At 44.4% G+C, this 12,432-nt stretch overlaps 1 protein-coding gene across 1 annotated transcript in view; it reads left to right on the top strand.

The window, feature by feature from the left end:
• LOC126536433 (testis-expressed protein 10 homolog) overlaps window positions 1-12,432 on the top strand; it is an 80,232-nt gene that overhangs the window by 22,882 nt on the left and 44,918 nt on the right. Inside the window, exons 6-9 of the mRNA XM_050183392.3 lie at window positions 1,323-1,463; window positions 6,124-6,316; window positions 7,668-7,800; window positions 11,446-11,609. Coding sequence (XP_050039349.1) covers window positions 1,323-1,463; window positions 6,124-6,316; window positions 7,668-7,800; window positions 11,446-11,609 — 631 coding nt within the window. The remainder of the gene's footprint in view (window positions 1-1,322; window positions 1,464-6,123; window positions 6,317-7,667; window positions 7,801-11,445; window positions 11,610-12,432) is intronic.

The raw sequence follows: 12,432 nt of genomic DNA, 5'->3' as shown, positions 1-12,432 counted from the left end.
ATGGTTTCAAGACAAACTAAGTTGGACTACACATACATATAAGTTATCTCATTTCAGATTTAGCACATACAGTTGGATGTTTGTATAGGATAACCCACCTTATACCACTCTGGCTAAAGCGAACTCTTTATTATTCTCTTTTCTATTCCAAACTTACATATGGTTTACTTGTCTGGGGTACCACTACAAAAACAAATTACAACAAGCTTGTTATACTTCAAAAAAAGATTTTACGGTCTTTTGAAAATTATGGTAAAGTGCAAGATTTAAGAACGGCTCCCTTATTTATCAAACCTGGTATACTGCAGGCAGACCAGTTATATTATTTCAAGCTATTGCAATTAATACAAAAAAACAAACTACACAAAAGATGAAATAATTCCTAGCTGTTGTCTAAGATTCCAAAAACGATGTACTCCCAAAATACGAACTGAATACATACGACAGAAAATGGAATATCAGGTAGCTGATGTATTAAATAAGGTTGAAGAAAAATTGAATTTCAGTACCACTATAAATATTTTCAAAAAGAACATAAAAAATTTAATAATCATTTCTGAATTAACATACTCTTAGCAATAATGTTTGCTGTCGTTCTTTGTCCACTTACTATTTGATTTTTTTTTGTGTGTGTAAATATACAAATGCGTGCAATATGTATGTGCGTATACAGATATCTTCGTACGTCGTATGAATATAGTTTCATAATAATAATTAAAAAAAACATGCACGTGAAATGTATGCTTAATGCATATATGTACTTCGGAGAGTATGTAAGTAATATAGACATGCATAGGCATTGCTACTGTTCTTATAAAAGTGTAAAATGGTTATATTCTGTGTGTTTTTTCCGTGTTTTTTCTTTTTTTTTTTTGTGATGAAAGCGTGACTGTCATTGCCCAAAACTGCTTACCGAACTGTAAAAGGTCAGAGGCCTTTGTCAGGCATTTTAAGCCTTTAGCCTCTGCCCCTCTAGTAGGCTCTGTATTAGGTCTGTTGAAAATAAAGCATTCTAAAAAAAATAAATGATCCTGTAATTGGCACACTTTTTTGTTCACATTTATACATAATACTATACTGTGTGTAGCCATTAGGTTAATTCATTTCTGTGTATAAGCACATCTGTTAAACGAGGGAGAGTGTAAATGTTCAGCAGCACTCTAGGTAGGCTGGTGGGGTTCCCCAAAGCCAAAAAATGACGACAACCCTGGCCCTGAACAAAAATGAAAGTTGTGTAAAATAACAAGAAACCAGGTCGACTTGTGATGATCAGTACTCTTCTCCCCCCCTCCCCTACCCCCTTTCTCCACTTCAAATTGCAGGTGTCATGGTTTGAAGAAAACTTTGGCACCCAACTGCTCAATCACTTTGATGGGCGCTTCCCCTTCTCACACGACTGTGTGGCTGGAAGTGGGTCATCCTTGGCCAAGAAGATGAAGAAAGACGCCATGTTTGATCGTCAGGTGAGCAGCTGGCTGAGCCACTTGGATACGCTTCAATGTACTTCTATGTATAATGCACATCCCTTTAATGAGCAAGAAGAACCTGGAACTGAGGTACTCAGTTTTAATCAAGTAACCAGTGAATACTGGCATCAAGAGAAATGGAAAAGTGAACTGTCCTATTTTTTTGGGTGTGTTTAGCTTCGAGGACTTTACTGCAAAGTTCTGTAGCTTCACATGAAACTGCAACCATTGTCATTGCCTTCAGTAACACCTAAGTGCACTGCTTGTAGAAATGCACAGAATGGAAATATTAATAATGAGGCACTTACTGCCAGCGAAATTCTTTTTCTGAAACTTTGCAAGCTTCAAGCTGATTATAAGTGTTGAACAGATGCAGTCGAACCTCGTTATAGCAAGGTCACATAGGACACGAAAATATCTTCATTACATATATCCAATATTTGTGATTTTGCATTTTGCCAATGCAGATATTGGCAAAAATAATTGGGATTAGGTCTATGTGAAAAACAAAAGTGGCATGCCTCTGAAGGGCCAGCAAAGGGTCTCTTGTTGATTTTAATGACTTGTTGACATCTTGCTGGGCCGATGCAAAGCACAGCAACAACGGTAAATCAAGTGCGCACACTCTGCATTGCCGTGCATACGTAACCGTGCGATCAGTGTTATCATGCAGGATTGGCACTTTGGCTTGCCGACTCCGGTCCAACCTAACCAAGCCGCTTGCCAGAATGTGCATGCTGCCGACAGACTTTTCGGAAACAGGGAGGACCACATGTGAATCCGTACTCTGCTACAACGGACATCTGTATAACCCGTGCTTGTAATCTTATTCTCGATCGCTGATAAAGTCTACAAGTGCGAACATATTGGAGGGGACTGCACGTGGATCTGTACTCCACTACTACAGCCATCAGTCTAAGCTGTGCATCTGATCTCATGCTCGATTGCTGATTAGGTCTACGAGTGCAGACATATTGTAACAAGCTTCTCACAATGGCTTATCTCGAGCCACTTTACCGTTCATACTGCTTAGGTTGCCACTGCCACTGTGTTGGTAGCCTAAGTTACAATTTCGTACCAGTTGACATGGCGCCAACTTTGTTCACGGCTGCCATGTTTGTGGCATTGCACATACGGTTCATGCCGGACACACCGTGTGGCATCCAAAATTTTTGTTATTGCCATTATACATTTACATTAGTTTCAGGAGTAGGTGGCAGTGTCACATGAATAGTGCAGGTCCGAAAAATCAAGTATCTGAAATATCGGTCAGCGACTGTATTTGATGTTTCTGATACCAGAATATATATCTTGAGGCATATTGGAAAAATATTTGTTTTTCTATAGACAATACTGTGTCAGATCCTGCATTTTCGATTTCATTATAGCAGAAGAACACTCCACTGAAATAAAGTGTGCCAAACCAAATTTTAAATTTAGTTCGTTAAATTTGTGTTCATTATACTGAGGTTCGACTGTATAGGTTAAGACACACAGAGAGTCGGAGACGTCGGTTGTTTTATATAACAGTACAATCTCTTCAGTACATACCTGGCAGGAATGTGGCATAACTGTTCAAAAAACGGCAATACCATCAGGCCTCATTAATTCAGATTTCAAGACACTAGGAAGAATGTCTGAATAAACCATATGTTAAATTATCAAGTGTCTCAAGAAAACAATAAACAAATGCTTACCGCATCAACACATCTTTATTTAAAGTAGAAATCTGCAGCCCTTGTGTCTAGTCAGCACAAAATGCTGCAATTTTCGGCATCTTGTGACTGATAAGCACTCCCAGTAGCAAAGGCCTTACGACTTCTCTGACAGCGCGATAGCAGCACAGGTCACCCATCTTCATCCGAGTAGATGTGCCGTTTGCTACCATGCGCACATCTCGATTATTTTGTCACCTGTGAGCTGGTCGGCAACTGATTATCCCTCATGATGTAGCCTGTGGATTTGATGCGAGCATGCGATCCACGGCAGCTTCCACTGTGTTTGTAATATCACACATGCCTTACACTGAACCAATATGAAACCACTGACTGCAAGCGATGTACACGCAATCAGACCGGTCACACTCAAATACACTGCAGAGAACGAGTGCACGTTTGGCTAATCACATTCAGTATGCATCCAACGGCACTATGCCACATGCACTGTCAGGCAGATAAGTTATGATGCTTATCACATTAGGGTTGTGGCTATAGGTCACACTGGTGTGCTCGTCGTTGGCCATGTTCTTTGCCGATGCCACTACCACACCTCCGTGCATTTCCACTGATACCAGATTCATTCGTGGAGCCGTCTCTAAACATTTGGGAAAGGTGGAAAATTGGTTGTGGTAGAGCGCGTTGTCAGCCACACTGCAAATCTAGGTGGCGCAGTTAGCTGCAACAAAAGGTGGTCATGGTACGCACTAATTGGTAAGCATACGATGATCCACTACAGTTAAGCAGTCGGCTAATACATTACACTTTGTTGAGACTGTATCATGGATTCATTGCGTCTGCATTTAAACCATTAGTGATGTGTTTGATTGACTGACTTGTACCCTGGAAAATGTTTGTTGAACTGGTAGGGTTAAAAAAGTAATTGGCTGTGAAGAGAATCGGGATAAATTGATGTCTATGGGATCCTGATAAGGAATCAAAAATACTTCGTTGTCGTAGGAATTTTGTTGCAGCGGTGTTTTACTGCACAGTAGAATCTCGGTGATAACACACCTGATCCAAATTTCAGGATGATGCGACTTTTTCAAAAGAGCTGGCCCAAGTCCATTTACAACATGCAATATTTCATAAGTTGCAAACCACATTTCATGCCGTGGTGCATGATATGGACAACCAAGCCACTGTGCGGTCCCTGGTAGAACCGGCTGGGAGGCACCGGCAGTCGCGCGCTGGTAGCTCCAGGCACTGGCTGTTGTCAGGCTAGTAAAACAGCCGCGCCGATGCTTCGTCGCGTTCTTGTTGCTAGGGCAACCTACGTCATTCCGCCTTGACTCTGTCCTCCATGTACCCCCTACCCCTTAAAAGAAAGTAATAGAAGCAGCATCAGAAGCTGGCAATCGCATAAGGCCCTGTCTTGCCATGTCAGCAAGATCGGCGGCATTCGCCCATGAGTTCCCTTATCTCTCTATTCCACGCCTTGTGTCGTCTCTTTTGCCCGATGACAATACGAAAATTTTCTGCCTTTGCACCTGTCAGATTGTATAATATGAAGTAGCTTTGCGAATGCAAAGAAAAGTAAACAGATTCCTTTATCTTGCACAGCTGGGATTCCCTTATCGTAGCTGCTGCCTTATCAGGCAGCAGCTAGGATGCAACACCTAAGAAAACTCTAGATAACCAGGCAGATCTTGAAACGGCCGACTTCAAACATACAAAGTGTGCAGCTCGCTGCTGCCAAAAATGTATGCGAAACAACAGCACTAGTGTTTCAAATTGGCGCTGGCCAATGGGAGCTCTCTCTGCACGCCATGTGACTGCAGTAACGAATGACGAAGCTAGTTCTCCGTTTCTGTTTCCCTTTTTTTGTTTTTATTTCTGCATGGTGAAATACGGTGCTGCAGCTATCTGAAGCTCCAACATCTTGCGTTTACGGTGATACCAAGGTGGTGGTGCTACATCAACAGAAAGCTATGTGATCAGCAGTACGACAGCACCAGCTGAAGTCATGTTTTACTTCCCTATTTTAACAACTCGCTGAAAGGGGGCAATTCTCCCAAATTCTGATGTGTCGTTTTTCTTAATGGCTTGCCACGACATAAAGGAAAGTCCTAGGATTGCAGAAATAAATTTATTTAGAAATAAAATTTTTACGAAATCGAAATCGTCTATTTCATTCCTGCGCATAATTTCCTTATTTTTTTAGCATTCTCGGTGCTATGAATTGGGTGATAGAATTCTTTTATGTGTCCCAAGAGATTCGTATCCTTAAGATTCTTCTGTAATAAGCTCCTTGGTGGCTGTGTGAGGGATTAGTTGCTACTATGTTCTAATTATTATATTTTAAATCAATCGATATTGATGAGGTTTCATTACTGTATATCAAATCAGAGTGCCAGAACAGAACACAGTGACAGGGATGGCAAGGCAAGTCAGTTCACCCTTCAATTGAGTGGCATATGCATCCATGCACGTACGTTTGCAGCATACTGTCAAGCATATTGGCACCATTACAGCAAAAAGTTTAATACACTTTAATTAAGCTTCCAGATTTATGCTGTTGGTGCTCTATGTACCATTCACAGTCTGCGATCAATGACAAATGGGATGTGTGCCAGAAGTGAATGTGGCTGATGTTGAATTCTAGTTGGAGTTTGAAAACTAGTTCAGGAATCACTCCCGTTTCTTGTTTTTGACATGTTGTCTGAACTGGTCGTAAGCTTTTACTTACAGCCTCCTACATTTGTTTTTTCAATAGGAGTAGCTAAATGGGCTTGTGTTGTAATTCAACATGTCCATAAGATAGTCCAGTCGAAAAATCTGGCGAGGCATTCGCTCTTTGACGCTTTCTCTTGAGGCATTTCAGCTCTCTTTAGGAACCCTGAAGGACTGCAGATAACTGCTTTACAGAAGTTCTAACGAGTAAGCTGATCTATTTGGTACCACATTCAAAATCTGTAAGTGCCTCCGCTGCAATGCTGCAGGTGTCTGTGACGTCCATCAACCTGGGCATCTGCGAGGTGCTGGCTGGCCTGCTAGGCGTGCTCAGTGCTGACCAAGGGCAGCGTGTGCTGGCCTTTTTTGGTGATCTCATCAATACTGGCCAAGTGCGATCGGGAGACACCCGTGTTGTGGTCAAGATCGCTCGTCTTCTGCTGCCACGTGTATCCCCTGGTGGTGAGCAGAGCCATCAACATTCCTGCCTTTCTGACAGCGTATGTTGAAGGCCACTCGAAAGGCCATAGGTACAGCTCTAGCTGGCTCCTGACAGTGTCTACGATTGCACCAGCATGCCATCTTGAACTTTATTTTCAAACTATGCCATTCATATTTTTTTTTTCTGTACAGCCTTCTACTTGTTTTAGTTACCGTATTTACACGATTGTAAGTCAACTCGAATGTAAGTCGCCCCCCCCCCCCCCCCCATATCTCGTGACCAGAAAAAAGAAAAAAAGAGAGCATGCCCGAGGGTGCAATTCGATAGCGAAAATTTATTAGTAGCTGACATGGTCACTGGACTACTCGTCTTCACTAGTGCTGCCATCGTCATCGTTGCTGCGGTCCCACAGTGCGTCGTGGTCCAGCGAAATTTCAAATTTGGCAAATGACCGCACCAGGACATCATGGGCGCGATAACGTAACTTCACTGGCAGGGTTCGATCATGCATTTCAGCGACGTACGCCGCAAGCTTAGCCTACAGCTCCGGAAAGCGTCCAGACTTCGGCACGTGGGAAATTTCTCACTTGCCGTCTCAGGTGAAAATTTCGCTTCGCTGCAGTCGCCACTCTCGCACCACCCATTCAGAAACATCGAAATTGCGGCCCGCTGCGCAGTGATTTGTTTCTTCGGCGTAAAGGATGGCAGCCCTCATGAACGCTGCTGTGAACGAGTGCCAAACGATTAGTGGGCCTGGAGCACTCATGACGACTGGGGAAGCATAGAAGTAGCACGTAGCCGTCAGTCAAGTAGAATGTGCCAAACCAATACCAATGCCTTTCAACAGAGAAAGAGGAACCGGCGAGCGCCGCCGTTCTGAGGGTGCCACCATAGAGAAAGAAATTGTGCCGCCGCAAATGGGAACAGCGGCACTTCCATCAACTATCGACACCCCCACCCCATGAGCGTTGCATGCACTGTAAAACGCTCAAAATGTTGAAAAACCCTTCCGAAAAGCGAACAAACACGCAGGACAGCGAAAAGATACGGGTAGGGCCATAGAGCAAACATAAAATTGTAACTACGTTGTAGCTCCTGTTGGTATCGTTTTTTTTGCTGGGGCCATGTTTTGGATTCGATTGTAAGTCGACCCCCCAACTTCAGACTTTCAAATTTAAAAAAAGTGGTCGACTTACAATCGTGTAAATACGGTAGACTAACCACCAACACTGTTCCCAGCCAAGGAAGAGCCTATAAAAGCTACCATTTCAAAATAATGTTATGTATTTAAATTAAAGTGTTTTGCTAGGTGAGTGTCTCAATGTGAAAACTTTGGCGTTCTAATGGTAAGATGCTGATTTTCCTTGGCAGACTGCCTGCAGTTGGTGGAGGCCATGCTGTCCTTGTATGAGGAGGGCGATATACTCCAGCCCAAGGACGCCCGTTTTATCCTCGACTTTTTCCATGAGCTCATCCTAGGACCGCGAACACTTTTGGAAGTCGTGTAAGTAAGCAATGGCTCATCAGTTTTTGTTATCAAACCCATCAAACGCAATAGTTCCGCAAGAAGTGTTTGTTTTATCAATAGTTCATTACAGTAAAACAATCTTGCCAATTCAACCCTCGTCAATTTGGAAAATCAGATAATTCGGAATCGTCCTTTGGTCCCAGCAGGCGTATGCCTTCAAACTGTGCAATCAAACTCTTGTCAATTCGGGCGTATTTGGCCGCACGCCGGTTGATTTGAACAACTCTAGGAGCTCGGCGAGTGCGAAGCGCTGCAAATGTGCAACACAGGAGAGCAAACACTGCTGTAGCGTCTACGAACTCTCTTCTAAGGAAGCGGTGGAGTCGACATTGCCATAGTCACCAGCAGAAATCATATGTGAACGATAGGAACACCTGAATGCTTCGTGCCTATTAGTGCCTACATAGCCTTTAATCTCGCGTTTACTGCCATACGTAACACCGCATTGGGCGTGTACCTTTATAACTGTGCAGTTGCCATCCACGATTGCATCGATAGCAATCATGGTTTCATCTGTAGCGGTTGTGGCAAACAGTAGTTTCGTTTTTACTTTGTGCTCGTGTCGGCTGCTTGCTTTCAAACTACATGGTCGCCGTCCTTGATTACATCTATAACAACTACAGTTTTGTCCGTAGTGGTTGCAGTTTCATTTTGATTCCGTGCCGAGGCTACACGCACAATGTCACAAACGTGACGGAAGCTGCCGAGGATGAAGAGACTGCATTGTGACGGACGGATAATATGTTGGCGACCAGCCCACTGGCAAAAAATAATTGGGATGTGTGCATTATTGACCTCGAATGTAAACGCGCGCCGCGGCCGCGCTGTGAAGTACGTCTCAAGGCTTTCGCCGCTGCAAACTCTGATCAATCTCCAGATGGTGAGAATTGCTGCTTCCATGCTGCTTTTGTGCAAAATAGAAATGCAGCTTGCCGATTCATTCAGTAAATGAAAGTGTGTTGAGATAGTAAGCATTTGTTTATTGTTTTCTTGATACCCTCAGTAATTTGACATTCGGTTAATTCTGACATTTTTTTCAGTCCTGTGAAGCCCGAATTAACAAGGTTTTATATTGTATGGGGACTTTCCTTTTAAAGCACACAAGAATTGGCGACGCTGAAGTTGGCTTTGGCAGTTATGATTAGACACCAGTTTGTCAGAAAATTGTATTTTCACTATGTTCAGTTTTGTTCCCAACACCTTTCAGCACCTAGCTGCAAGTTTTCTTAACAAAAAGAAGGGGTGGAGGGGGGGGTCTAGTTTATACGTAATGTTGATCTAAAGAACTAAAACCTGCTTCAGACCTGTTTGGGCGAGCCGTCACCACTCCCTATGTCGCGCATAGTGAAGTCTATTATCCTCCCTCTTTCTCTATCATCTTTCACTTCCCACTCCCTCTCCCCTGACGACGCTTCGCCGTTCTCCCTCACGGGTTGCAGAATCAAGCGTCCTTCCTTTCTTTAGATCACTATCTATCGGCACTCCCCAGCAAAAAATTACCCTGGCCCGCCTACAGCGCTTGCTCAGACAGCCAATCAGAGGCTCTTGTGCGCTCTTCGTGCAAGATGGCGAAAGTGCGAGTTGTCTGGCGGCTACTCTGGTTTATCGTGTTTGCGCCTTGTGGGCCTTCTCCCGCAGTGTTGCCGTGATGAAGCGGCAGAATTCGCCTTTCGTCGTGAAGATCGAAATCATAAATCGCGTCGAACGCGATATCCCCGCAGCGTGCAAGATTCCGAGGAGCACTCTCAGCACGATTAGGGCTAAAGTGGCCAGACTCGCAACCCGGTGCCCATGGCGCCTGACGCGTACGCACGGCCGGGTACGAGGCGTTCTTCATACGTGCCGGTTTCCGCGTGCTCGGTGATGACTGTAAATTCTGATGAATGCGACGAAGCCGTTGCCGGTGTTGCCGAAGTTTGGAGCGAGCTGTCAAAATTTCTGGGACATTCGAATCAACGGTGGACGAGTTTGTGAGTGCAGATGATGGTGTCGCGACGACGGTAGATCCCGAAACGAAGACTACATCGCCGACATCGTACCGAGCACAAATGAAAGTAGGCACGTTGAGGAAAGCAACTACGGTCCTTTGCCCACATCCTCCGAAATGATTGGTGCACTCGCATTAGTCCGGTGCTTCTGCGCGAATGCGGAAGGTTGCGGCCTCAGCTGCTCGGACTCCTTAGACAACGTGGGGAAGTGCGTGCGTCGCAGGCAGCGAAATTGCCCAAGCAGAAGAAAATGCAGGACTAATCTATGTGAAACTAAGCTAGTTTCGTCAATAAAGTGATCTTATAGATGGTATGTGCTTTTATGACATCCAATTATTTAGCAGGCTTATATCGAATTATGCTCTATATCGAACTGATAGGCGTTTTTTTGCGAGTTCGATATAGCCGGGTTCGACTGTACACTGAGATTCTTAGAGAGCCTATGTTGAAGATAGAACAGTAGTGGAAACTAACTGATCCTAAATACTCTCTTTCAAGAAGTCCTTGGAGAGGTTTGGACAGGTTGGAGAAGTCCTTGGACATATATTAAAGCAAAGCTTTTTTTGCCTCTTCCTTCAACTTTCCTACTTCTGCTGCTGCTGCTGCTGCCGCCGCCGCCGCCGCCTGGCACACCGCGTCAAGGGGTGGTTCAAAGCGTGTGTATACGCGTGACAGGAGCGTGGAAAAGAAGAAAGGCAACACGAGAAACTCGTTTGGACCCCAACCGCATTGAATGTGCACAATACCCTCTGGAGCTCCCTGGGTGTTGCCACATTAGCCTCTTGACTGCTGTAATTATCTGTGACCACTCTCAAAAGCATCGCAGAAACTGCAGCTGTTCCCTTTCTACTAACGTGTGAGTCCAGAGGTGATGTAGATAGAACTGCAGAGAGGAGGGAGGAGAAGAGGCAGTTCCCATATGGGGGTGGGGGGAGGGGGGGAGGTGACATGAGAAGGCAAGGAAATCCTACCCCTATACGACAGCAGTTGCGGGGAAACTTTATAAGCGTAAGTTCGAGGTACGGTACAGTATGTTCCTGCTATTTCTGAAGAATAAACACCATGCAAATATGTCAAACGGACAAATTACGCAGAGCTGGAGAAGCAGAGACACATAAATTAAAGTGCATTGCAGGGTCCAGGCAATGCTATGGACATGGTCGACTGTCAAATCAACACTTCTGTGCCCGCCGCGGTAGCCTTGCAGCTATGGCATTGCTCGAGGTCGCGTATTTGATCCCAACCGCAGCACCCGTATTTTGACCTAGGTGAAATAGAAAACGCACGTGCACTTAGGTTTTGAGACACATTAAAGAGCATCACGGTATCAAAGCCCACTCACCCAGAGTGTACAAAAACAATACCACATACGCTACATGCCAGCCTAAGTAGTTGCCTGCACGAACATCACTGCTTTTATGTAGGCTGCCTCAGGCAACTTCACTAAATGGCACCATACATTTAAACACTCCTTATGCATGTGCTACCAAGAAAACACTTGTTTTCAAATATTTCAATGATAAAATGATTAATAAAAAAAATGAAATGGGATCTTAAATAGAATCTTTGATGGAATCTTTGATAGAAATGTGGTCTTTGTTCTTTCCTTAACGTGCACTGCACTTCTGTACAGACGTCCAGCGGTAGACCGGTTCCTGGGCTTGCTGCCCGAGCGCGCCTTGGGTGAGAGTGGTGAGGGCCAGGAGGGAGCCTCTCTGCACTTTTTGGGCAAGCTGGCGCAGCTGCGGCTGCCTGCACTCCTGGCGAGTCTCCAGCATCACATATTGATGTGTATAGGTGCGTCAAACTTTGTCCGTTCAGCTCCACCTTTTAAACAACTCGCTGACAGTATTAGTTGTCTTTACACCCCTCAATTGTGGAATGTATCCACTGCACGGAGTAACCCACTGCAGCTTGTGTGCTGAATAGTGACAACTCTTGGCCTGTAGTGTGTGCATAATGCATAGTTGTGTGCAGTAGCATGTAGTGGGTACAGTGTGAACAGTCCACTGTAGTAGGTATGTACTGTACGACAAGGTAACATACAACAAGGTGCACTACCCTCTACCCCACTGTGGGGGCTACGTACTCACTACAGGGCACAGGATGGCAAGCACACTGTAGTGGGTTTATAGTACTGTCTGCACTAGCATTGTACTGTCTGTACTATATAGGCTGTACAGGCACAGCTGCCAGTTCTGCCTGTAACAGCCTGTAACAGCTCCATATTCTGTAATGGGTACTCTGTACCCACTGCAGGCTGTAAACCCATCATCCATTACCTACAGAGCCATTACCTACAGATCTAGTAGGTACCACAGTTCAACAAACTTGTAACAGTAATCAAGTGCCGAGAAAATCGCATTGTTAAAATAGGTAGATAATTGTTATAACCAGGTTGTATGAAAAAGAAGCAAAAGGGACCAACATTCATCCATTTTAATTAGAAAGAAAGAAGTATAGTCTAACCCACTTATAGCATTACTGGTTTTAACTGTACTCGTACATAATAGGTAGCCAATGCACCTTCAAATTTTGTGTGTGTTCTGTGGTAGAATAAACCACTCACTACAATGTTCCCTTGCCACGTTATCGCTTATAACAATTAAATCTGTCTGTT

This window comes from Dermacentor andersoni, chromosome 4 (genome assembly GCF_023375885.2).
Source record: "Dermacentor andersoni chromosome 4, qqDerAnde1_hic_scaffold, whole genome shotgun sequence".
Classification (NCBI taxonomy): Eukaryota; Metazoa; Arthropoda; class Arachnida; order Ixodida; family Ixodidae; genus Dermacentor; species Dermacentor andersoni.
The sequence above is the reverse complement of the archived record's forward strand: the minus strand, read 5'-3'. Positions and strand labels throughout refer to the sequence as shown.